A 26,896-nucleotide genomic window follows, 5' to 3' on the forward strand; every position below is an offset into this window, starting at 1 on the left:
ACAAGGCCTGAAGAAAGGTGTCAGAAATGAGAGTGAAGAGGTGATGATTTTCAGAAAAATTAAAGTGTTCAAATCAGGAACAGTTGGCAACTGATAGATGCGTGGAACAAGACAGAGAAGGATCAGAGGTCGAAACTATTAAAAGCTGAATGTGCCTATTCTGGATTTGAAAGTCATGGTACCACGAATGTTGTCAGTTCATTAATCACATTTGTATCCTTCCATTCCTTGAAAATCTTCCCCAGACTTATTAAAATGAATATTGTATTTGATTACTGTTGCATTTAACAGGTTTTCATTAATAAATCATACAAAAATTTTGTCTTGCCATTTCAGATTTTACACTCTTAAGTTTCTGAGCTGCTTTTCTTTTCCCCTGTAGGTTAATGGCACAGATGCAGATTATGAATATGAAGAAATCACACTTGAAAGGGTAAAAACTATTACCTTAATCTGTTGTTTAAAGAACTTTGCAATATACTGCTTTTTCATATAGAATTCAAGGGAGATCTTTCAAAAACAGAACTATATGATATTTTCTAAGTTCCCAGTTCATAAAATTGGCCAAGGTATTTTCAAAACATGTGCCTTTTCTTTAGTAACCTTATTTTTTTTAACAAACTTTTATTTTAAAGTAGTTTTAGATTTACAAAGAAGTTGTAAAGATAGTCCCAAGAGTTTCCATTTACCCTGGATTCGGCCACCTCTATTGTTAACATCTTATGTTACTAGAGTACATTTGTTTGAACTAACACACCTATATTCATACATTATTATTAACCGAAGTCTCTGTTTCCTTACTTTTTATGTTATTGTCTTCCAGAGGCCCATCCAGGAAACCACATTACGTTTAGTTATCCTGTCTCCTTAGACTCCTCTAGATTATGATAGTTACTCAGGTTTTTCTTGCTTTTTAATTTTGTTTGTATTGTTTATATGCATATGATAATGAAATATTGTTCGTATTAAGTGGTATACTAGTAACATGGTCATTGTATCAATTTTCTTTTCTAGCAAAATAACCATACTTCTAACGGACAGAGCTGTATTAAAAACTTACTATGGTATACTCCCCCAGTCAGAAAATGACTTAAGGGTGTAATGCAGATGTGTAAATTTTCTTAAGATATGTTTTTTTCCTTAAGAACGTTTGCATTCAGGCCCGGCACGGTGGCTCACGCCTGTAATCCCAGCACTTTGGGAGGCCGAGGCAGGTGAATCACTTCAGGCCAGAAGTTCAAGACAGCCTGGCCAACATGGCAAAACTCCGCCTCTATTAGAAATACTAAAATTAGCCGGGTGTGGTGGTGCAGACCTGTAATCCCAGCTAGTCGAGTCAGGAGAATCGCTTGAACCCGGGAGGCAGAGGTTACAGTGAGCCAAGATCGCGTCACTGCACTCTAGCCTGGGTGACAGAGTGAGACTCTGTCTAAAAAGAAAAAAGAGTATCTGCATTCAATTTTTATTGTAAGTTATAATAGTAATGCCACCTTATCTGGCTCGCATTTTATGAAAATTTAGTGTTTCACACAAGCAGATTCTTAAGTAACTAAATGTGTGTATATTCTAGACTAAAATCCTAGATAATTAGATTTGTTTATATTGGAATCAAGTCTGAGAAAAATAAATCTGAGAGAGTCTTACATGTATATCTTTATTGCCTTCTACTTAAATTCGTATCACCTGTTAGGTGGCTACTGAAGTAACATTCAAGTAAGCACAGTATTAATGTACTGTACATATTTTAATACAGTAGTTTGTGATGTCTCCTAACTTTTTATATTATTGATTTTTTTATTCTTTCCCAGGGCCTTTTAAATTTCTTTTGTTTAGTCAGGACTATACGTTGTATTTTTCACTGGTTGAAGAACTTGAGTACCTAAGTAACTTGGTAACCTCCCATAATCCACTGGTACTGTTCTTAAGATTCAGGTAATTCATGAAGTTAGATTGAAAAAACATTTTTTTATTAAAATAGAATTTTAAGACAAATGGTGGTAGAGTGAGTGTTTACACTGTTTAATACTACCAGTTAAATAATAAGTCCACATATATTTGCTTACTTGAGTTGCCTGAAATTCAGTTAAAACATTCTTGCAGAAATAAACATTTTTTAATACCATTGCTTAAATCAATTCTCTTTGAAGGCTTTTTGTGGCAGTCAGACCCTTTCTGTGAAGAAAATATTCAGAAATCTTGTTTCTCCAGTTCATAAAACAAGCAAAAAGTAGAGCTCCTTTGGCAAAATTTACTTTGCTGTCCAGAAAATTCACCAGTGTTCTCAGGTTGGACTTTAGTATGAAAAACTGGAAAAACGCCTTTTGCTAATCGGATGTGTTGGTTAAACATGTCATGGGTTGATGGCAGCTGTCACTTAGCGGCTACAATTCGGTCATTTAAAAATAAGCCGATGTCAGGTTAGCAGAAGAAAAGCACCATCGCCACCCCTTTTTTTCAAAGGCTAAAACAATATGTGTGTTTTACCTGCTCAGAAAGAACAGCAGGAAGATCACTTCAGCGTTTGTCTCATAGGAGAGATGTGCCCTACCAAACATGGCTGAGGTGCAGTCTGAAAGAAACAGACTTAGAGTGACACCTCTGCAGATGGGTGACTTAATCCAGCGACAAGTTGCACATACTTTTAAAGAAAGAACTGTGGAGTAGACTTCAGAAGTCGTTGGTATATTTTCTTGAACCTCACCTGTTCAGCAGTAATGCCTCTGAAAGGACTTTCCTTCAGAACATGTCCATAATTTAGAATCTTTATATTTTACTCACCCATATACCTTTATTTGTTGTGTTCCTTATGTTAGTACAGTTTCTGCATCCTTTAATGACAGGAACCTATCAATAAAGATAAATCACATTCAGTCTCAATTTTTTTTCTTCTATCCTCAGGGAAATTCAGGGCTTGGTTTCAGCATTGCAGGAGGTACAGACAACCCACATATTGGAGATGACTCAAGTATTTTCATTACCAAAATTATCACGGGGGGAGCAGCCGCCCAAGATGGAAGATTGCGGTATGTTTTGCGATTTTCATTGTGATGCTGAATCCACTTTGTGTATTTTTCTTGAAGCAGACTGGATAAGGAATAAATACAAATAACAAACACTATCATAAAAACTAACATAGGGTGAATGCTTTAACAACATTCAAGTCAATGAATGCGATAATTATGCTCCAAATGTTGTTTTCCTGTGTTCATTTAGGACTCCAGTTTTATCTTAGATATTACAACATTTTGAATGATAAATTTGGTTGATGGTTTAAATGTTTGTGAACATATTTATAGAAATCATGAGTTTCCCTTTGTATTTTCAGATTTGCTCACAAAATATTTTCCATTTCCTCTCTGGTTGGGAAACATGTATATAAACTTATTTAAGATAAGGAGAATAGAGGATCACACATCCAAGTTGAATCCCACACCACAAAGACTAAAGTATATGCAAATTTTAAGTAATATATTTTCTTAATTGACTAGATGAAAATAACATTTGTCTCTGTTTAAATGTGTTCCATTTTGGAAGATATATTTTGCAAACTTTGATTTTTTGGGGGGTCATAAATTACGGCATTTTCCCTATTTCCTTGTTTGTTGTTAAAATAGCCTGAAGTTTTAGGACTAAAGAGTTTATATAGTCTGTTAAAAACAGCATCTTATTTTAAGGATGTTGGTACCTTATGCAGTTTTTCGATTTCTAAGCTTTAATTCTCACTGGATATGACAGATGGTATATTAATGAAATCAAATTGATATAAAAATCATTTAACAATTCACGTAAATGTAGACATTTACTTTCTGATTCTGTTAGATATAGAAGCTTGTCCGGACCAATTTTAATATTTTCATTATATTTTGTTTACCCTTTCTACCCAATTTGAGATGACCATCTTTTTTTCCTGATGGAATACCATGCAGTCAAAGAGACCAGAACTAGGGAAAACGCTAAGACTAGGAACAAATCAAACTTTTAGAAAACATAACACTATGACAAATTTTAAGTTATTTACCTACAGAACTTTTGAATTAAGTGACCTAATCTTTATATAAATTTCAAAGAATAACTTCATTCTTTTATGTCTAATATATAGGTTGGAATAGGCACTCAGAAAATTATATTTAGTTTATCTCAGTTTTCACACTATCTCTGTGACCTTAAACTCATGATGTGAGCCTCAGTTTTCTTATCTTTGAATCACAGCTATGTCACTTACTATCTGGGTGGCCTTAGGAAAGTTATTTAAATTCTTTTTGCCTCAATTTCTCCATCTGTAAAATACAGATTAAAATATATATTTAGCTTAGAGGTGTCATGAGGTTAAAACACCAAGAAAGTGTCTAGCATGTCATTAGTGCTAAATAAATGTCTGCTATTTTTATAAAGTATATCTTAACGCCGACACAGAATAAGCATGCAGTAAGTATACAAATGGTAGCTGTAATTATTGTTTAATATTTTTGTATAATCTATTATTTTCACTATTTCTTTTGTTCCTTTTGCTGACCCTTGGGAAATGTTTGTATTTGTTTATATTAGTTTTTGATATACTTTCTTCATTTGTGTTTTCTGGAATTACTCCAGAATTATTTATAATTCTCTTTACCTTAAAAAAAGTAAAAAATTTGTGAAGTGGAAAATTAATATTTACATTATATTTAATTTTTATTTTTTATATTTAATTGTTTTCTCAGGGTCAATGACTGTATATTACGAGTAAATGAAGTAGATGTTCGTGATGTAACACATAGCAAAGCAGTTGAAGCATTGAAAGAAGCAGGGTCTATGGTACGCTTGTATGTAAAAAGAAGGAAACCAGTATCAGAAAAAATAATGGAAATAAAGCTCATTAAAGGTCCTAAAGGTATGTGGTAAGTCAAACTAAGATAAATTAAGAAATCTCTGAGTTAAGTATTCCTATGAACTTTATCTGTGACATAGATTTCACGATGAACAATAATAGTAATATTCTATAGAACTTGAGTGAATTTTAATTTCTCTGTTATTTCTACTGATTTTTGTCTTACATTGCATTTTAGAATATTTACATTTCTACCAAGATTGCAGCATTTGAAAAGTTCCTATTTTTTGGGGTGGGGCGTTGTTTTTAGAGGCAGGGTTTTGCCCTGTCACCCTGGCTGGAGTCCAGTGGTGCATTCATGGCTTACTGCAGCCTCAGTCTCCTGAGCTCAAGCGATCCTCTCACCCCACCCTCCCAGGTAGCTTGGACTACATGCACGCGCCACCACACTGGGCTGATTTTTTTAGTTTTTGTAGAGACGGAGGTCTCCCTGCATTGCCTAGGCTGGTCTCAAACTCCTGGGCTCAAACAGTTCTCCCACCTCAGCCCCCCAGAGTGCTGGTATTACAGTGTGAGCCACTGCACCTGGCCCAAAATTCTTATGTTTGTCAATGTATACATTTTATACATTTTACCTCAGTGAGCATATGTATAGATTTATAAGTTTTTATGATTTTTATATTCAATATTTGCTCAGCACATTTTTAAGAATTTTTAAAAGTAAGGAACAAAATATCTACTTGTTTTATAAGTGGATTTCTCCCTATTGGTATTAAGTATTATTACATTAAAGACTTCTAGCGTTAAGAGTGAAATATTTGTGTCCTGGAATACTTTGAAGTTAAGTATAGTATTGATATTAACTTGTGATAATTAATCTACAAAGTACTTTAAATGCAGATACACAGCCTAAGTTAAAAGAAGAGGTGCTTTTAATATGTATTATGAGCAGTTACATCTGCAGTAAAGGACTGTTAAGATGTGATTTCTCTTTGGGAGGCCGAGATGGGCGGATCACGAGGTCAGGAGATGGAGACCCTCCTGGCTAACATGGTGAAACCCCGTCTCTACTAAAAAATACAAAAAACTAGCCGGGCAAGGTGGCGGGCGCCTGTAGTCCCAGCTACTCGGGAGGCTGAGGCAGGAGAATGGCGGGAACCCAGGAGGTGGAGCTTGCAGTGAGCCGAGATCCGGCCACTCACTCCAGCCTGGGTCACAGAGCAAGACTCCGTCTCAAAAAAAAAAAAAAGATGTGATTTCTGAATTTTTAAAACATTGATGAATTGAGGATAAATGGAAATATTAGTTTAAATATGTGGCTTCATGGAAGAGGGAGGATTTCAACAAATGAAAAAGGAATGGAGAGCTGAGAAATTTTCTGATATTGGAGCTATGGGATTTAAGAATTACAGAAATTCCTTACTTAAAGTTGTTAATTCATAGAATATTGAAAAAGAGCCAAAGTATTCACATTTTTAAAGCCTGTTGGTTCTGCCCACCACCACCAGACGATCTTATTATTTCTTCTCAATTGTTTTATTCTAGTGAAAATAATCAAAGTGTAGGTGAGCGTAATTATGATGGAAACAAAAGTAAAACATAATTTTGCAATGTCACTTTGTAATAACAAGTGCATTTGCGAGAAGATACGAAGAAGGAACACGTGGGATAAAAGGAATCTATTCATAACTCTAGGAGCAGCTATATTTATAAGTGTCCCTTGATTGCAGAACATATACTAGTAGATAACTAAATGGATTCTTTTCTATTTTAAAAAATATTAGTGTAGTGGAATTATTACCTTGTAGTTTTCAACCATTTCTTTCTGGGCTTAAGTTCATATTTATAGAAGAGAATGTAAAACTAGTGTTTTCCAAACAGGTCTTGGGTTCAGCATTGCTGGAGGTGTTGGAAATCAGCATATTCCTGGGGATAATAGCATCTATGTAACCAAAATAATTGAAGGAGGTGCAGCACATAAGGATGGCAAACTCCAGATTGGAGATAAGCTTCTAGCAGTAAGTGTAGAAATCTGTTGTCTTTTAAATCATTTTGTTGTCTGATTTTTCTAATAGATACTGGAATTTCTCCATACCAAAAAGGTCTAAATGATATTTAAATTAGCAAATCCTAGCCTTGCTGTGTCAAATCCTAAAAAATGATTCTTGGTAATATCTTTATTTGTCATTTCTGTTTTCTCTGCCAGCTCCTCCTCCGTTTTCCTTTTATTCCTTCGTTGTTGTTGAAGGGTTGAGGGCTTGTATGCACAGAGTGTTTCATCATAATCCTTAGATTTATAAAACAGCGTCATCATTTGTTTATGTATGACCCTTTTGTGTTTTACTTCACTTAATAATATAATGAAATCTAGTAATTACCTAGCTCAAGAATTAGAACATCTACCATTTTGTGTTTCTTATTCCTTTGCTTCTTAAAAATTGTTTAATTAGGCCAGGGATGGTGGCTCACACCTGTCTGTAATCTTGGCACTTAGGGAGGCTGAGGTAGGCAGATTGCTTGTACCCAGGAGTTTAAGACCAGCCTGGTCTGCATGGCAAAACCCTGTCTCTACAAAAAATACAGAAATTAGCCAGGCCTGGTGATACACACCTATAGTCCCAGCTCCTCAGGAGGCTAAGGTGGGAAGATCACCTGAGCCCAGGAGGTTGAGGTTATAGTGAGCTGTGATTGTCCCACTGTACTCCAGTCTGGGTGACAGAGTGAGAGCCCATCTCAAAAAAAAAAAAGTTTAATTACATACATATGCCTAAATAATTTTGTTTAGTATTGTTTTGAAAGTTTTTCAGAACGCTATTGCACTGTATGAGACTTTCATCTCCAGTATTTTTTTTTGCTTAATATTGTTTTACTAAGACTTACCCATATCATTGCTTAGAGCTAAAGTTCATTCATTTTATCTCTATGTAATATTCCACTGTATGTCTATACTGCAATTTATTTGTCTAATCTTCATCAGTGTATTAGTTTGTTTTCACACTGCTATGCAGAATTACCCGAGACTGGGTAATTTATAAAGGAAGGAGGTTTAATGGACTCACCAGCCTCAGGAAACTTACAATCATGTTGGGGTGGGGAAAGCAAACACACCCTTCTTCACATGTCAGCAGGGGACATGCCAGATGCTTATAAAACAGTCTCATCTCATGAGACTCACTCACTATCAAGAGAGTATCATCGGGAGCCACCTCCGTGATCTAATCACCTTCTACAAGGTCCCTCCCTCAACACGTGGGGATTACAATTCAGGATGACATTTGGGTGGGGACACAGAGCCATACCATATCAATCAGTAACTGTCTCAGCCCATGTTCCTTAGGGAAACAGAATCTGAAGAAAAGCTAATGTGCTAAGGTGTTATTGGGAGATGTGATCTCAAGAAGGCAAGAGTGAGTGGAAATGAGAAGTGAAGCAGAGAATGAATGAGAGCCAGTAGAAGGTAGAAAGTGTCTGAGCTGGCTGTAATTTTATAAGGTAGCTTGTTGCTTGTCATGTAGAACAGTCTTCCAGGCAGACACTGTAGAAACCATCCAGGCATCATAAACCTTACATCCAGCCATCCAGAGAAACGAAAGAAAGGTTTATATGCTGGCCCCTTTTATTCTCCTGTCTCTTGTCTACCCCCTAGGGGTTATTTGGTCCAAGCTTTTGGATTGTGTTACCCAGCTCCCCTGGGCACAGTTTCCAGGAAAGCCAACTCCTATCCTCCGTGGCACAGCATTCACCCAAGCCCAAAAATGGTGGAGCTGCAGGGGTATAGACAGGGCAGACGTGGGTCTGTGACGTGCTATGGCTCTCACTGTGTGGAACACATCAGCCATGCCCAGTCCCAGCCAGAAGGGGCTGAGAAAACTGGGAAGGGCAGGAGGCAAGATGAAAGTAGTAGTCAGGACTCTCCACTGAGCAAGCAGCCAAGGCCTAGCAGAATCTGAAAAGGCACAGAAACTGGTTCTGGCATGGTAGGATGTTGGTTTTTAAAAATATACTAGCAAGTACTGGTTTTTAAAAATCTATTTTAAGTCTTTTTTTTTTTTTTTGGTATTATGAATAATTTTCTTAGAAAGAGGTGCTGTGTGTTCTGGTGAACGTGTACAAGAATTTTACTTGACTGTCACGGGATAGTTGATTATTCTGCTAGTAGCATTCTTTTTAAAAACCACCCTGTTGTTTTCCAGGCTGCTTGTAAAAATTTACATCAGCAATATATATAAGATTCCTTTGTTCTGCATCCTGTGGAGTACTGTTTATTGTTGCAAGGAGACTGTATTTTTAGTTGATGATAGGGAAAAGGAAAGAACAGAACTTGTACTACGTTTCTCTAACTTATCCTTTCACAGCTAAGATCACCACTGTTTCCTCGAACTGTAACCAGCATCGTCTCACCATCACTCACACGCAAACGCAGAGTCAAGACAGCCATCTGTTGCCACTAATTTTCTCACTTTTACTTTTATCGTTTCTCTAGAACTGGTTTTGGTGGTAGGAGACAGCAACCTGTGCTGATACCACTGTGGCAAGACTCATTCTCTTTTAAATCAACTTTTAATGAGGCTTTTCTTCTCTTAATTACGCTGAAATCATTCAGTGCTCAGTCCTTGTCTTAATTGACTGATCTGGCTGGAGTTGGACACACCTTCCTCCTTCTTGTAACACTTTTTCGTTTGCCTAACAGTTACCCTTTATCTTGGTATTTCTCTTCTGAGTAGCCACTCTTCAGTCTGTCGTTCTGAGGTCTGGTGCCTCCTCATATCCCTAACCTCTAAACGTTGAAGTAATCCAGGACTCCCTCCTTGTACATTTTCTCCTCTTTACTATTCACTCCCAAAGTCACTGTTTTTTAACGTGTAGATCAAGACTCTGGTAAATGGTCAAATAACTTTTCTCTGGTCTAAAACATTGGGATCATCATCCTACACATTCCACATTGAATCCCTCAGCAAATTGTGTCAGCTCTTGTATCAGTTATCTAGTGATATGTGAGAAAACACAAAGATTAATGGCTAAAAAACACCACTCATGTATTTGTTTATAATTCTTCAGATTGGATAGGGCTTGGCAGGAACAACTTGTCTTTGCTTTACTAGGCCACAAAATCCACTGCTAGGTTGGCCCACACATATGGTGGGCAAGTTGGCGCTTAGCTGGGAACTCAACTGGCACTGTTAGCCAGGTGCTTAATTCTCCAGTGGCCTCTTAGCGTGGTTAGGTTGAGTTTCACACAGGATGGTGGCTAGGTTCCAAAAGTGAGCTTTCCAAAGAAGATAAGCACCGATGTATTGTTTTTATCAATCCTCTCTTTCCTTCGCAATTACTGTACCTCACTGGCTAAAGCTAGTTATGTGGTCAAGCAAAATTCAGTGTAGAAAGAGATTTTTACAAGGGTGTGAATACCAGGATGCATGGCTTATTCTAGGCCACCAAAGAAACAGTATACCACAGCTATTGAATATGTTATACCACAGCTATTTAATGTTTATTTCAACAGTATACCACAGCTATTGAATGTGTGTTTCAGCAGTATACCACAGCTATTGAATGTGTGTTTCAGCAGTATACCACAGCTATTGAATGTGTGTTTCAACAGTATACCACAGCTATTGAATGTGTGTTTCAGCAGTATACCACAGCTGTTTAATGTGTTTTTCAAAATGCAGGCCGTCCTTGCTTTGCATGGTAATGTGGAGCCATAAAAATGACCATGCTGCTGAAACTCTGCAAAGCAATGTTCCTAATCAATGAGGGGAAATTATTCTTCTGTGACCTTTAAATTTTTTTGTGAAAATATTAAAAACTGCTGTTGTCAATTACAAAGGTACAAATTAGGAAAATGAAAAATATATTAATATTGTTAATACAAGGTAATTTAAAACAGAAACATTGATAATGTTTTATTCATTTACAAAAAAAAAATGTATCAAAGAGAAGAACAATCTAAATCTAAAGCAAACAGAAGGGTGGAAATAATAAAGATTAGGGCAGAAATTACTGAAATAGGTAATAGAAAAGGTGTAGAGAAGATAGACAAAAACTGAAAGTTGGTCCTTTGATAAAAATCAACAAAATGAAAAACTTCAGACCGGCCAAGTAAAAAGAGAGAAGGCTGAAATTTCTGAAAGCAAGAATGAAAGAGGGAAGACAAGAGACTGTTGTGAGTCACTGTGTGCTAATACCTGAGGTAACTTAGATGAAATTGACAGATTGCTAGAAAGACACAAACTACCACTTGTAATCAGTCTTATCCTGGAGATTCTGTCCAGGGCAATAAGAAAAGAAAAAGGGAAAAAAAAATCAGATTAGAAAGGAAGAAATAAAACTATATTTGCAGATGTCATCATATTGTATATAGAATATCCTAAGGAACCTGCTAATAGACTAATAAATTAGTTTAGTACTGGTTGCAGGATACATCACTACCTAAAAATCAGTTATATTTCTATACAGAAGATAGATGAATGGCCAACAAATAATTGAAAAAAAAGTTCAACTTGAGTATTACAAAAGTAGAAATTTAAAACTGATGTATAAATTAAAACATGCATCATTTTACAGATTTTTAAAATTAGTTGATAATGTTTAATGTTGGCAAAGGTCTAAGTAGATGGGCACTCTCATATGCTGTGGTAGTGAGTATAAATTTACTAAAACCATGTAGGAGAACAATTTAAATATCTCACTTGTGTTCTAATAGTTTTCCTATTTAAATATGGGAATATTAACAGATATAGTATTTAATAAATTATGATATAGCCACACAATGGGCTACTGTGCAGCCGTTTTTTTTTTTAACAGTGTAGTAATTCTATTAATTTGTGTCCAAATATGGAACAGTCTCTAAGGTACCTTACATTAAAAATCCTAACGTAAGAACAAAAATTTTAATATGTTTTCATTTCTTTAAAGAAGAAAAGGTCTGAAACGCATCCACACACATTCCTGAATGCCTAAGAATGAGAGAAAATCAAGACTGGGAGAATAGGAGGGATGGAGGCTGGAATCAAGATGGGCTATTCTGTTAACATACAACAACCTCACATGTCATGATAAACAACTTACTGAGATCATAGATGTCAAACATGGGTATTTTCTTTCTGCATACCTTTATTTTCCTTAAATCACTCTCTTATTTTCCCTTTCTTTTCGTGAAATTGTTTCCAAAACTCAGAAAACAAGTGAAAATGTCATAAATGTCTTTTGGGATTTTTTTTTAGGTGAATAACGTATGTTTAGAAGAAGTTACTCATGAAGAAGCAGTAACTGCCTTAAAGAACACATCTGATTTTGTTTATTTGAAAGTGGCAAAACCCACAAGTATGTATATGAATGATGGCTATGCACCACCTGATATCACCAACTGTAAGTCTGTTAGCATATGTTTGCTTAAATTTATCTTATTTCTTCAGTTGTTATGCCATTAGTGAAATGTTCTCAGTATAATAAAGTTTAAACATTATGCAAATATTTTTAAAGGAACAATTAAGCATTTTAATCTACTCTTTTTTTTTTTTTAAATCTACTTTAAGTCAAAATTTTTATAATTAGAAAGGGGGATCCTTTTTACCTTTATTATTTTATAGTAGTGATTACTCTTACATTTAAAGGGTTGATTTTCAAACTTTCATGTAAATAATAGTCACTAAAGAACACTTGCAAATATTGAAATTGTTTTGTTCTAATAGTTTTTCAGTTGAGCTCAGAAATTTGCTTTAACAAGCAGTTCATTCTTTTAACAAGCAAAGTACAGGCATACCTCATTTTATTGTTCCTTGCTTTATTGCACTTCACAGAGACTACATATTTTACAAATTGAAGGTTTATGGCAATCCTGCATTGAGCAAATTTATCCGCACCTTTTTTTCTTCAGTAACATGTTCTCACTTCATGTCTCTTAATGTCTCTGTGTCACATTTTGGTAAATCTCGCAGTATTTCATACTTTTTCATTATGATTGTGGTATCTATTACAGTAATCTGTGATCACTGGTCTTTGATGTTTAACTATTTTAATTGTTTTGAGGTGCTACAACCACACTCGTGTAAGACAGCAAGCTTAGTAGATCAGTGTGTTCTGACTGCTCCTCTGACGACTAGTCATTCCCCTGTTTCTCTCGCTCTCCTCGGGCCTCCCTGTTCCCCAAGATACAACAATATTGAAATTAGGCCAGTTAATAACTCTACAATGACCTCTAAGTGTTCAAGTGAAAAGACAAGTTGCATATTTCTCATTTTAAGTCAAAATGATTTAACTTAGTGAGGAAGGCATGTCCAATGGCAGTAAAGGGAGAAAGCTAGACCTCTTGCTGCATTTAGCCAAGTTGTGAATGCCAAAGAAAAGTTCTTGAAGGAAGTTAAAAGTACTGTTACAGTGAACACACTAATGATAAGAAAGTAAAGCAGTCTGATTGCTGATGTGGACAAGTTTGAAATGGTCTAGGTAGATCAAACCAGTCCTAAGATTCCTTCAAGCCGAAGCCTCACCCAGAACTGTAAGTCTGAGAGAGATGAGGAAGCTGTAGAAGAGAAATGTGAGGCTAGCAGGGGTTGGTTCATGAGGTTGAGGGAAAGAAGTCATCTCTATAACATGAAAGTGCAGGTAAAGCAGCAAGTGCTGATGTAGAATCTGCAGCAAGTTACCCAGAAGATCTAGCTAAGATACTGAATGGAAGTGGTTACACCAAACAGCAGTTTTCCAGCGTAGATGAAACAGCCTTCTGCTGGAAAAAGATACCTTCTAGGACTTCCACAGCTGGAGAGGATAAGTCAGTGCCTGACTTCAAAGATTCAAAGTACAGGCTGACTTTCATGTTAGTTGCTAATGCAGCTGGTGATTTTCAGTTGAAGTCAATGCTCATTTACCAGTCCAGAAATCCAAGAAATTATGCTAAGCCCATCTGCCTGTTTTGCATAACTGTAACAAAACCTGTGCTCTGTAACTTAAACAACAAAGCCTGAGTGACAGCATATCTGTTTACAGCATGGTTGACCGAATATTGTAAGCCAACTATTGAGACCTACTGCTCAGAAAAAAACAACAAAAAAAATTCTTTCAAAATATTACTGCTCTTAGACAAGGCACCTAGCTGCCCAAGAGCTATGATGGCAAAGTGCAAGGAGACCGGTGTCGTTTTGATGCTTTACTAACTTGTCATCCATTCTGTAGCCCATGGATCAAGGAATAATTCTGACTTTCAAGTCTTACTATTTAAGAAATACATTTCCTAAAGCTATAGCTGCCATAGATAGTGATTCCTCTGATGGATCTGGGCAAAGTAAGTTGAAAACCTTCTGCAAAGGATTCACCAGTCTAGATGCCATTAAGGACATTCATGATTCATGGGAAGAGGTCACAATATCAACATTAACAGGAGTTTGAAAGATGTTGATTCCAGCTCTCTTGGATGACTTGGACCAGGTCAAAACTTCAGTGGAGGAGGTTACTGCAAATTGGTAGAAATAATAAGAGAACTAGAGTTAGAAGTGGAGCCTGAATTGCTGCAACCTCATGATAAAACTTTAGCAACTAAGGAGTCGCTTCTTATAGATAATCAAAGAAAGTGGTTTCTTGAGATGAAATCTACTCCTGGTAGGTGAAGACAATGTGAACATTGTTGAAACAGCAACAAAGGATTTTGGAATATTACATAAACTTAGTTGTTAAAGTAGTGGTAGGGTTTGAGAGAATTCACTTCAATTTTGAAAGAAGTTCTACTCTGGGTAAAATGCTGTCAAACAGCATCACATGCTTCAGAGAAATCTTTTGTGAAAGAGTCAGTGGATGCGGCCAACTGCATTTTTGTCTTATTTTAAGAAATTAACACAGGCACTCCACCCTTCAGCAACTACCACCCTCAGCATCAAGGCCAGCAATATCAAGGCAAGATGCTCCACCAGCAAAAACATTGCAACTTGCTGAAGGCTCAGATGATTGTTAGCGTTTTTTTAGCAGTGAAGTATTTTTAAATTGAGGCCTGTACATTGTATTTTTAGACATAATGCTATTCCTTAGTATAGTGTAAACATAACTTGTACATGCACTGGGAAACCAAAAAATTCGTATGACAGTCTTTATTGCAATATTTGCTTTATCGCTGTGGTATGGAACTATAATATCTCTGAGGTATGCCTGTAATTCTGATGTTTCTGGTGCTGCTAGTTCATGGCCTGCACTTTGAGAAACACTGACTTACAATATATCTAAAACTTAGGGTATTTTCTATGCTCTTAGGTACATGAGGACAGATACTATTTATCTTTGTACTTTTGGGTTCTAGTGCTTACATTTGTATGCAGTTCAATTGTGTTGCAGTTGACTAAATTGTTCTTAAAGTACTTATGTATTTTTAGGTTTCTTATTTTATATTCTATATATGTATTTTGTTGTTGTTGTTTTTTGTTTTGTTTTGTTTGAGACAGAGTCTCGCTCTGTTGCCCAGGCTGGAGTGCCGTGGCGCTGTCTCGGATCACCACAACCTCCGCCTCCCGGGTTCAATCCATTCTCTTGCCTCAGTAGCTGGGATTACAGGCACGTGCCACCACTCCCGGCTAATTTTGTATTTTTAGTAGAGACGGGGTTTCTCCATGTTGTTCAGGCTGGTCTCGAACTCCCGACCTCAGATGATCCGCCTGCCTCGGCCTCCCAAAGTGCTGGGATTATATAGGCATGAGCCACCGCACCCGGCCCATTATGTTACTTTTCCCCCATCTGTTATTGAACTAATAAAGCATTATGAAAAACCTGAATTTCACCTTGCAGTTTCAACTTTATCTTAATGTTTTGCTTCCATTCTCTTCCCTTCTTAGACAACTATAGATGTTGGTTTTGTTGTACACTTCTGTGTATACAATCCATAAACAATTTATTTGTGTTTTTTAAAAAGCACTTGTGTTTAAAATTTTTTTACGTGAGTGATTTTTACTTATCAGTTCTTCTGAAGCCCTCACTGTCACCCTGCTGTCAGGCCATTCAACTTACTACCTGTCCCTGGCTGCGGCGATCTAGTGTTCTCCTCATCAGTCTGGCTTTGGTCACTGGAGACTTCAGCGCGAAGGCCCACTGTCATTTTGCCACTATTATCCATGCTGTCGTTCCTGGTCTATTATCCATGCTGTCGTTCCTGGTCTATTATCCATGCTGTCGTTCCTGGTCCTATTATCCATGCTGTCGTTCCTGGTCTATTATCCATGCTGTCGTTCCTGGTCTATTATCCATGCTGTCGTTCCTGGTCATGTCCAGAAACCACACTAATGTTTCATCCAACACCCTGACTTTCTGGTTTCTTCATCTCTTTCTGACTATCCTGCCCTCCACTTCAACTCAGTTACTTGCTTCCAAGATAATACTATAGATTTTATTATCTATAATTATTAACACTTTCATCACCTCTAAAATATCAATTTAATCGTCCCATTCTGTGACTACAACCCTCAGTTCATTCACCTCTATTCTAGCAATTCAACCTCATTTTGACCTTTAGTCATTTGATGTTATTAATTTGTTGCCCCTTGTCTCAATTTTTCTATTTGTATTGGCTTAGATTCCATGATTTATCATCATGTTCACTTCATTGCACATCTTCAAGTCCTTTGCCCCCTTCTTCACAGCAGAATCCCCCAACACTGGTGCAGCCAAACTCTGCTATTTCATTTATGGTTCCTAAAAAGCAGAACGTGGCTGGAGAAGAGCACGAAACTGTGCTTTTTACGTATGGCCATAAATCATAGATGGTGCCTTATTTGGTACCTTATTCTTGCCTGCAGTCCTACTACATTTCCCTAATTCACTGTCCCACTCTAAGAATTTTTCCCTCCCCTCAAACCTTCACTTGCCATCTACTATTCAGTCATAACTGATTATCTCACTTCATATTTCATATAAGCACCCAGAAGAGAACTTCCTTATTTTTCCACTTTCAGATATACCTATGTAACTATATTTTTCCCCCAAAACTCCACTTTCACTTGTGTTATAATAGGAGTCCCTGTTGAAAACCAAGTCTTCCATTTGTGTACTGAATGTCATTATTTATTGTCTGCAGAGAGTATTGTTCTTGCAGCCGTCCCTTCTCTCTTTTGCATAATCAAATTCTCTGTTGACTGGATCATTACCATCAGCACACGAACGTATTTACATACTCCTTATCTTAAGGAAATAGGAGAGACCTTCCTACAATCTTAAGATACCTCTCTAACCCTGCTCCTTTTCTCTATTTAATATCACCAAGAGCTGATTTTCCTACCATGTTAAGACTTCTTCACATCAAAAAGGAAGAAAGCCAGGCACAATGGTGCGTGCCTGTGGCCCCAATTACTTGGGAGGCCGAGGCAGGAGGGTTTTTTGAACCCAGGAGTTTGGGGGGTATAGTGCACTATTATTGTATTTGTGTCGAACCACTACACTCCAGCCTGGGCAACATAATGAGACCTATCTCTTAAAAAAGAGGCCAGGTGCGGTGGCTAACGCCTATAATCCCAGCACTTTGGGAGGCCGAGGCAGGTGGATCATGAGGTCAGGAGATCGAGACCATCCTGGCTAACCCAGTGAAACCCCGTCTCTACTAAAAATACAAATAATTAGCCAGGCATGGTGGCAAGTGCCTGTAGTCCCAGCTACTCAGGAGGCTGAGGCAGGAGAATTGCTTGAACCCGGGAAGCGGAGGTTGCAGTGAGCTGAGATTGCACCACTGTACTCCATCCTGGGCAACAAAGCAAGACTCCGTAAGGAAAAAAAAAAAAAATACCCAGTAAAGAGATGGGGAAAGTCTATAAAAGTATTCTTTTATTTGAGACAGGATCTCAGTTGCTCAGGCTGCATTGCAGTGACACAATTGTAGTTCATTGTAGCCTTGAATTCCTGGGCTCAAGCGATGCTCCCACATCAGCCTCCCAAGTGTCTAGGACATCATGCCCAGCTAATTTTTAAAATTGTTTTGTAGAGATGGGGTCTCACTATGTTGCCTAAGCTCCTAACCTCAAGTGATCCTGCCTCAGCTCCCCCAAAGTGTTGGGATTACAGATGTGAGCCACTGCACCTGACCTCTTTATTTAATTTTTAATTGAATTAAAACATATATTCAGTAAGGGTACCAATTTTAAGAGTTTCGCTTAATGATCAGTCAGGTGGCTTCTTAAAATTGCTATGTATTATTCCATTGTATAAGTATATGACAGTTTTTTTCATTTTACTGTTGAATCACCTACAGTTTTGATCTTTTATGAGTATAGCTGCTGTGGATATTTTTGCACATCCTTGTCAGACATAAGCACTCATTTCTCGTGGAGTGAGATTGTTGTGTTATAGGGTAGGCATATGTTTAGTCTCCAGCTGATACTGCTAAAAAAAAAAAAAAAAAAAAACACAATTTCAACAGTATAGGAGATAATACCCCAGTTTTTCTACATCTCACCAACCCTTGGTATTATCCATATTTTTAATTATGAATAGTATGGATATGTATAAAGTTATCTCATGATTTTATTGATGATGATTATTTATTGCTGGTTGTTCCTGATGATTAATGATTTTCAGTATTTTTTGCCTGTGCTTATTGCTTTGACTCTCTTGTTCAATGCAATGTCTGTTCAAATCTTTTTACATTTTTCTATTGGTTTTATTCTTGATTTGAAGGAAGTTTTATGTATTTGAGAAGTAACTCTAATCAGTTATATCTATTGCAGATGTCTTCACTGAGTTTGTTTTCCCTTTTCCCCTCAAAAAATGGTGTTTTTTGATGGATAAAATTTTTTAAGTCCTTATCAGTCCTTTCTTTTAAGGTAGAGCTTTTAGTGACCCATTGAAATTTTTCCTATCCTTGGGTCATAAGGGACTTCTAGGAGCTTTATTATCTTGCCTTTCACATTTCTGATCCACTTTGATCTAATTTTTGCATGTAATGAGAGATTTTTTAATATGCAGATATATAATTGATCCAGCATCATTTATTGAAAGACCATTTCTGCCTCTGAATTGCATTGGTGCTTTTAAGTGACCACATATGTATGAACCTATTTCTAGGCTCCTCTGTTTCATTGAACTATTTATCTTTGTGCCACCTGCAGTCTCTTAATTATCATAATTTTATAATAAATGTTGATTTAAAGTAAAGCTTAATTTTGTTACTGTTCAAGATTATGTTGGGTCTTTGAATTTCGTTTTTAATTTTAAGATCCAAAAATTACAGGTCGGTTTAGGAAGAATTAAATTGAGTTTCTTAATCAGTCCATTAATATGAATATCTCTTCATTTATTGAGGTCCTTCTTGCAGTGTTGTATAATAGAGGTTTTATATGTTAGATTTAGTCCTAGGTACTTGATGTTTTTCATGCTATTATAAATGTACTACTTTTTAAATGTTTCTAATTTTAACTGATATATAAGAAATATGATCTGTTTTGTATATTAATTGCCTAGTCAACAACCTTGCTAAATTTGTTAATATTAGGTTTTATAGATCTTTCAGATTGTCTATGTATATAACCATGTCATCTGTGAACAATGAATTTTACTTCCTTCTTTCCTATCTTCATACTGTTGATTTTCTTTTTTCTTGTCTGATGCATTGGTAAGACCTCCGGTTAGGTGTTGAACAGAAATGGTGATAATTAATATCACTGTCATGTTCACAAACTGGGGGAAACAGTAGTTCACCATTGTATGTGGTGTTACCATCAGGTCTTCTGTAGATAACTTTTTATATTAAGAAAGTTCACCTTTAATCCTGGTTTATGGGGAGTTTTTGTCTTGTGAGTATTGAATTTCATCCAATTATTTATTGAGATGATTTTTCTCTTTTATTTTGTTAATGTGATAAATTACATTGATTTTCTAATGTTAAACCAGTCATTTGTTGTGGGGGGAACCCACATCATTATAATACATATTATATATCATTGATTTTTAACTGCTTGTATTTTGTTTAAGGTTGTACATCTGTGTTCACAAGCATGAACTTATGATAGTGTCCTGAAATTTTTCTGTCTTGTAATGTTTCAGAATGTTATTTTATCTCTAGATGTTTTTTTGAATTTTCCAATGAAGCTATCTATCTATCTGGCCCTGGAGTTTTCTTGGGAAGGATTTTAGTTCTGAATGCATTTTCCTTAGCAGATACAAGTGTGTTCAGATTTTCTGTCTCTTGTTACCTAAGAGGACTAGATAACATTTGATTTTTTTGTGTGGTGATTGTCAAGCACTGATGGAGGGATGTTTCTCACAGAGGCAACCTTGCAAGTGAGCAGATGTCAAAATTGGAAAACAATTTATGTACTAGTTTGAAAAATATTTTTAGCAAGAATAGTAAAAGAAATAGAGAAGATTATAGAAGTTATACATGAACTATAGAAGATAAAGAGCCACAATGTTTATAACCAAAATAAGGTAATTGAAATATGATACTCAGGAATAAAAGTAGAAAAAAAAGAAGTCTGTTGAATCTAACAGAGAATACAGTTTCTCTGCTGGCATTAAAATGCTTTTGTTTTTTACATTATATATCTTCTCACTTTTAACTTATATTCTTTTTAGCTTCATGGCCTTGCTAAACTTCTGGTTTGGCCACCAGTCTTTTCCCATTTCCACTTCAAGCTCCTCTACTTGCTTTTCTATAAAATCTTAGAGGTGTTGAATCATTAATCTTAATATATAAGAAAAATGAAATAGGCATCCTTGTTTTGTGCTTCTCTGGGGGACCTTTTTACATAAGATTTGGGGTATAAGAAATAGTACTACTTTATCTGATCCTTCTTTGAGGCCATCATTTCTTTCATAGGAACATTAATTTTTAGTCCCTGTTGTCTAAGAGTATGCGTTACATGTGAGATTAACTGCCCCAGCAAGGATGCATTGACACATAGTCTGGATGTGTCAGGGAAAATGTGTATTTCCTGGTTTGGGCATTTGACTGAATTTCTTTTGTAGTTGTTTTTTGTTTCATCTAAATATGAAAATGCAACAAAAGAATTTAAGAGTCAAAAAGCGATAAACTCTGGATTTTTAAAAGTAGAGGTTAACGTGGGTATCTGTTGTTTGAGGGCTACATACCAGTTCACTTGAAAATCACATATTCTTACCACCCAGGAAAGACTTTGGACTTTCAAAGTTAAGAGCCATTGGTAGAAAGTGCTTTGGCTCAAATACAAAAGAGCATCTTAGAGATGAACTGGGATGGGAAACAATTGCTGTTGGGTACTGCAAACCTGTGATATCAGTAGACATACTACATCTCTAAAACACCACAGGTTCAGTCATTTCCTGGTGTCTTTCATTCAGATCACTTTATTCCTTTATGTTATCTATCTGGCCACTATAGTAATTTGAACTAATGATTCCTGCAGTTTTGTACTCCAGTGTGTAGTATACTGCTTCTCTCCATAGAAGATATGCTCTAATTTAATAAAAAAGAGATTTATGTTGGATAATTAAATAATACAGCTACTTTTGAAGTGCTTTGTAACTTTATCATAGTTAAAGCCTCTAGAAAGTTAAATATTGCTTCCTCTGTGTTTTGGTAATGATTGAAATAATTCAAGTGTCTTGTGTCTTTGAAAGCTACAACTGCCATGTGTTACCTACCTGGGTCTTTGGAAAGCATGGTCAGGAATCACTTCATAATTTTCTGTTATTAGCTTTTGCTAGAATGGAAAAGCTATATGTGGTATTTCTTACTATTGAAATGAACCAACGGATGGTTTTTTCTTTCTTTTCTTTTTTTCTTTCTTGAGACAGGGGATCTCACTCTGTCACCCTGGCTGGAGTGCAGTGATGCGATCTCGGCTCACTGCAACCTCCATCTCCCAGGTTCAAGAGGTTCTCCCACCTCAGCCTCCCGAGTAACTGAGACTGCAGGCTACGCCACCATACCTGGCTAATTTTTGTATTTTTTTGGTAGAGACGGGATTTCACCATGTTGGCCAGGCTGGTCTCGAACTCCTGACCTCAGGTGATCCACCTGCCTTGGCCTCCCAACGTACTGGGATTACAGGCGTGAGCCACTACGCCTGGATGACGGTTTTTGCTTATTTTTCATTTTTGCTTTTTACCAGGTTTTTATTCTTCTATGGGTGAATTTAAAAGAATAGATGTAAATTAGGTTGAGAGATCTGAGATAGTATGAGGACATAGTCTTTTTGCACTTATTGGAAAGCCTCTGGTTTTATTATTCACAATCAAATTTAGACTGTATGTAATTCTTTAAAATAGTAATCTGGGTGTGGTGGCTTATGCCTGTAATCCCAGCACTTTGGGAGGCTGAGGTGGGAGGATCACTTCAGGACAGGAGTTTGAGACTAACCTGGACAACATAACATCCAGTTTTTTAGCTGATGAATAAATTCTCTCTACCAAATTCTGATATACAAAGGAGTGACTATAAATTACACATTAATCACTCATAAATGGAATGCTGATTGGCTTGTTTCGTTTTTGAAGTATTTTTCACTTTCTTTATTTTGAAGCTTCTTCTCAGCCTGTCGATAACCATGTTAGCCCATCTTCCTTCTTGGGCCAGACACCAGCATCACCAGCCAGATACTCACCAGTTTCTAAAGCAGTGCTTGGAGATGATGAAATTACAAGGTAAGGAAGTTAACGTTCGTTCTTCTTACATAAAATCAACTATTAAATTGAATTTTAATCAGCCATGTAAGATAGCCACAAGTTTTAGGACTAAAAAAATTTATTGACAGTTAGTGAGCTTACAGCTTAATTTTTTCCTTTGGAGGATTCATTGAAGAGCCTGAAATATAAAAATGTTTTATTTTTCAAATAAATTACTGCTCCTTTTTTAAAATTAATACTGCTTTTCTTTAAGGCTTGGTAAATTGTTCTTAGGAATTAGCTTAGTAAAACTAAGTTAAGAAAATTCTCATGCCTATTTTAAAGTAACATTTTATATGTTCCTTATCTAACATATACCATAAAAATATTGCAGTTACTTGATTTGTGTTCAGAATTCCACAAGTGGTGGTTTGGTTTGGTTTGGTTTGGTTTTAGCAGCAGTGTCTTACTGTGTTGCCCAGGCTGGAGTGCAGTGGTATGAACGTAAGTCACTGCATCCTCGAACTCCTAGACTCAGGCTCCCCTCCCGTATCTGCCTCCCTAGGTACTAAGATTACATACGTGAGCCCCTTTGGCTGGCTGGTGGGTTTGTTTGTTTGTTTGTTTGTTTGCTGTATATCCTTGATACTCTGACACACAAAATTTACTTTCATCTAAAATTACTAACTGCACTGAAATTTATAGATTAACTATCTTTTTAGTCCCAAAGAATTCTAATGAGGTAGAAAAAAATGGGAGAAAAAGCATTGTAGATCTTTTTCATATTATTCAATATAGTGATAAGACACTGTACAGGTTGCTTTATAATTTGTACATGTTTTTTATGTTATAGATTCAACTTTAAAATATGTACAAGTAATGTCCTTAACGTTTATTGGTTACATTATTGTTAGCATTATTATTATTTTTTAGTTATCAGACTCCTGATTCTAGGCAATGATCTTAAGGACAGATAAGAGTGCTTTCTCTTTTCTTTCATAAATAATTAGCAATGTTGGAAACTTAATAGGTTGTCAGTAATTGTGTTTGGGACAAAAATTAGCAGAAAGAATAGTGTTCTAATTTGATTGTAACAGGAATATCCAAGGCTGCTAGTCTTCAGGCAGTGCTTCTAGAGTGACCTTTCATTGCCATTTATTTTTGTTACTTTCTAACAGTGCCTATTTAAGGCAGTAAAGAGGGAAACTATAATAGTGGATGGCTTATCTAGTGTTTAATCTCTTTGCATATTTTACAAACTAAAAAATAAGTTATATTTGCACCTTGATTACTGTTCCTCATGCTTCTTCACTTGAACTCTTGTCTAAAATATTGCATTGGACTTTGAAGTATTATTACATAACAAGACGACCTGCTTTCATACTTTTCTGTGAAAATCAGGTGGTTCATTACTGGATATATCTTCTTAAAATGGTGTATATTTTGCCACTCCCTTTTGGTAATCACACTACTTTGTAATAGTGAAGTACAAAATCTTTCCAACATTACAAGTTCTTCACAATTTGACCTTAAGCAGTCTTTCAGACGTTACCAATATCAAAAAAGTAAAAAAAAAATTCACAATACACCTAAACTTTGGTTCTAAAGTTTATTTTTTAACAGCTTTATTGAGATATGATTGACATACCATAAATTTCACCTAGTTAAAGTATACAATTCAATTTGTGGTATATTACATCAGTTTTTAAAAATTGTAGTGAAATATATGTAACAAAATTTGACATTTTAACTATTTTTAAGTGTACAGTTCAGTAGTGTTAATTGCATTCACAATTTTGTGCACCCATCACTATTTCCAAAACCTTTTCATTACTTCAGACAAACTCTGTGACCATTAAGCAGTAATTAACCTTTGGTAACCTTTCATCTACTCTTTGTCTCTATGAATCTGCCTATTCTGGATAGTTTATATAAGTGGAACCATATAATATTTGTCCTTTTGTGACTGGACTGTTTCACTTACAGTTATGTTTTCAAGATACACTCATTTGTTAGCATGTATCAGAATTTCATTTGTTTTTATGACAGTACTGTTCCATTATACATATGTGCCACATTTTGTTTATTCATCTCATGATGGGCACTTGAGTTATTTTCACCTTTTGGTTTTTGTGAGGAATGCTATAATAAATACTGACATGCAAGTATCTGACCAAATCACTGCTTTCAGTTACTTGGGATATATACCTAAGGGTGGAATTGCTGGGTCATATGGTAATGCTATCTTAGCTTTTTGGGGAACCACCAAACTGGTTTTCGTAGTGCCTGCACCATTTCATATTCTCATCAGTAATGTATGAGCTGTAATTTCTTTACATCCTCATCAACACTTGTTATTTTGTTTTGTGGGGTTTTTTTTATAGCCATCCTAGTAGACCTGAAGTATCTCATTATTTTTGTATCTATTTCCCTAGTGACTAATGAGGTTGAGCACCTTTTCATGTGCTTATATTATTTGAAAATCAGAGTGTATTTTCCCCTGGAAATACTGTTGAATTTCAGCTGAGTATTTTTTAATCAAGTATAATTTCCTAACATAAAATCCTAATTCATACACATTTTAAAGCATGATAGCAACACTAAACCCAGAATTCATCATCTAATACAGGAAACAAAACATCACCCATATGGTAAAACCTACCTGTGCCCCTGCAGATAGGTTTTAATTATTTCATATAAAAAGCCTGAAGATGGGCAATTCCCAGGTTGATATAGCAACCTTAGGCCCATGGTGTCTTTAGTATACTCTTGGTTTCACCTTCCTGACTATAGTATGTCCAGACCAGTAAAGGGATTGTATTACTCAGTCGTGTGGGGTTTTGTTTGTTTTGTTTTGTTTTTTGAGGAAAGGAAGGTAGCAGAGACGCTTTGTCCTTGATAAGGTTTGTCTGTCTTTAGAAAATGACAGTAAAATTTCCCTTCGTTTAACAGAGGCTAGAATGGGGTTATACTCTCACCTTAGCAAAGGGGCATGGGATTGCAATGTCTCGCTTAGGTTGGTTACAGTTCATCCCTTTGAGACTGGAGAAAGGGCCTACCTTCTCTAAGACAAAAGGATAGCTGCCTTTTAAACATGTAAGTAGGGGGAGTGATTGCTTTAAAGGTAATAAAGTGTGTGCAACATCAGCTTTTCATGAGTATGTGTATTTCCTGATAGGCTCTTATACTATTTTTAAATTTCCACTTTTTTTTCTGTTTTGGTTTCATTTCTGTTTTATATAACAAGTTTTTTTGCTTTTATATAAAATTAGATTTTTTCCTTTGATTTTTAGGCTTAGAATCTCTTTATCCCATAGTTTTAGGAAAACCATTTATATTTTATCTAGCTTTCTTTGTAGTTTGATAACATAAAAATTATCAGTAGGTAGTTCTCACTGATAGAATGTCAGGTTTTATATAAAATTTCCAAGATACTCAATATTTTTTTAAATTTTAGGGAACCTAGAAAAGTTGTTCTTCATCGTGGCTCAACGGGCCTTGGTTTCAACATTGTAGGAGGAGAAGATGGAGAAGGAATATTTATTTCCTTTATCTTAGCCGGAGGACCTGCCGATCTAAGTGGAGAGCTCAGAAAAGGAGATCGTATTATATCGGTAAGACGTGTTAGTCAGGATCATGTTTTTATTATTTTCACTGGACCTATTTTTAAAGCAAGGTCTTTTTTTTAACATCCTAAAGTAACGGGGTTAGCTTGGTTATCTTCTTACCATTTTACAGCTTAATTGTAGAATTGTAGTGTCAGAGAATATATTATTGTATGATAGGTTTTCTTTTGCTATTTGACTCTTCTAAGGGGTCAGTTTTTATAAATGTGCTTGAAGAAATTATGTGTTCTCTATTCGTTGACTGGAAAGTTTGCTATGTGTCTATTAACTCAAGCTTGTTACTTGTGTACTTCTTTATACTTTAATCTGTTACCTTCTTGATCTATCTTCTTGATCTATTGAGGTTTTTAAAGCTATCCAAATACGATTTTTTTAAAGCTACCCAAATATGGGTTCAGCAGTTGATCCTCATAGCACTAGCTTTTTTTAGTATGTCTTTTGAAATTGTGTTATTAGGTACACATAGTTTTATAGTCGTTATCATGTAATGAACATCTTGATTTATAATAGTGGTTTTGCCCTAGAATCTGTATTGTCTAATGTGGCTGATTTTTTTTGGCTTGATATTTGTGTCATCTTTTCTCCTCTTTTTACTTTCAATTTGTGTGCTTTTGTTGTTACCTCTACAATTTTTGGGTAAAACTTACCAATAGTTCTATGTGACACACAGACTTTGGGAAACTTTAATTCTAAATCATGCCATGTCTAGTATTTTACTTCTGTTTCATGTTTATACCCATAAATTGTAATTTTTATTTTTGTTTATTAAAAGTTAATCCACAGGTCATACAATTTTTGTTTACCATCCCATCTTGTATCTTCCTCCTTCTGTGTTTCTCAGTGGACTACTAACGGCATTTGGATTGGACAGTTATTTGTTTTGTAGGACTGTCTTGCTCTTTATAGAAAATTTCCCTTT

At 35.9% G+C, this 26,896-nt stretch overlaps 1 protein-coding gene across 8 annotated transcripts in view; it reads left to right on the plus strand.

The window, feature by feature from the left end:
* Nucleotides 1-26,896, plus strand: part of DLG1 (discs, large homolog 1 (Drosophila)) — a 292,696-nt gene that overhangs the window by 188,700 nt on the left and 77,100 nt on the right. For all 8 annotated transcript variants that reach the window (XM_011988972.1, XM_011988970.1, XM_011988973.1 and 5 more), the window contains 7 exons: nt 383-433; nt 2,899-3,023; nt 4,701-4,870; nt 6,689-6,825; nt 12,034-12,178; nt 22,270-22,390; nt 25,809-25,965. In XM_011988972.1, coding sequence (XP_011844362.1) covers nt 383-433; nt 2,899-3,023; nt 4,701-4,870; nt 6,689-6,825; nt 12,034-12,178; nt 22,270-22,390; nt 25,809-25,965 — 906 coding nt within the window. The remainder of the gene's footprint in view (nt 1-382; nt 434-2,898; nt 3,024-4,700; nt 4,871-6,688; nt 6,826-12,033; nt 12,179-22,269; nt 22,391-25,808; nt 25,966-26,896) is intronic.

Source organism: Mandrillus leucophaeus, unplaced genomic scaffold, assembly GCF_000951045.1.
Source record: "Mandrillus leucophaeus isolate KB7577 unplaced genomic scaffold, Mleu.le_1.0 Scaffold342, whole genome shotgun sequence".
In the NCBI taxonomy this organism is placed as follows: Eukaryota; Metazoa; Chordata; class Mammalia; order Primates; family Cercopithecidae; genus Mandrillus; species Mandrillus leucophaeus.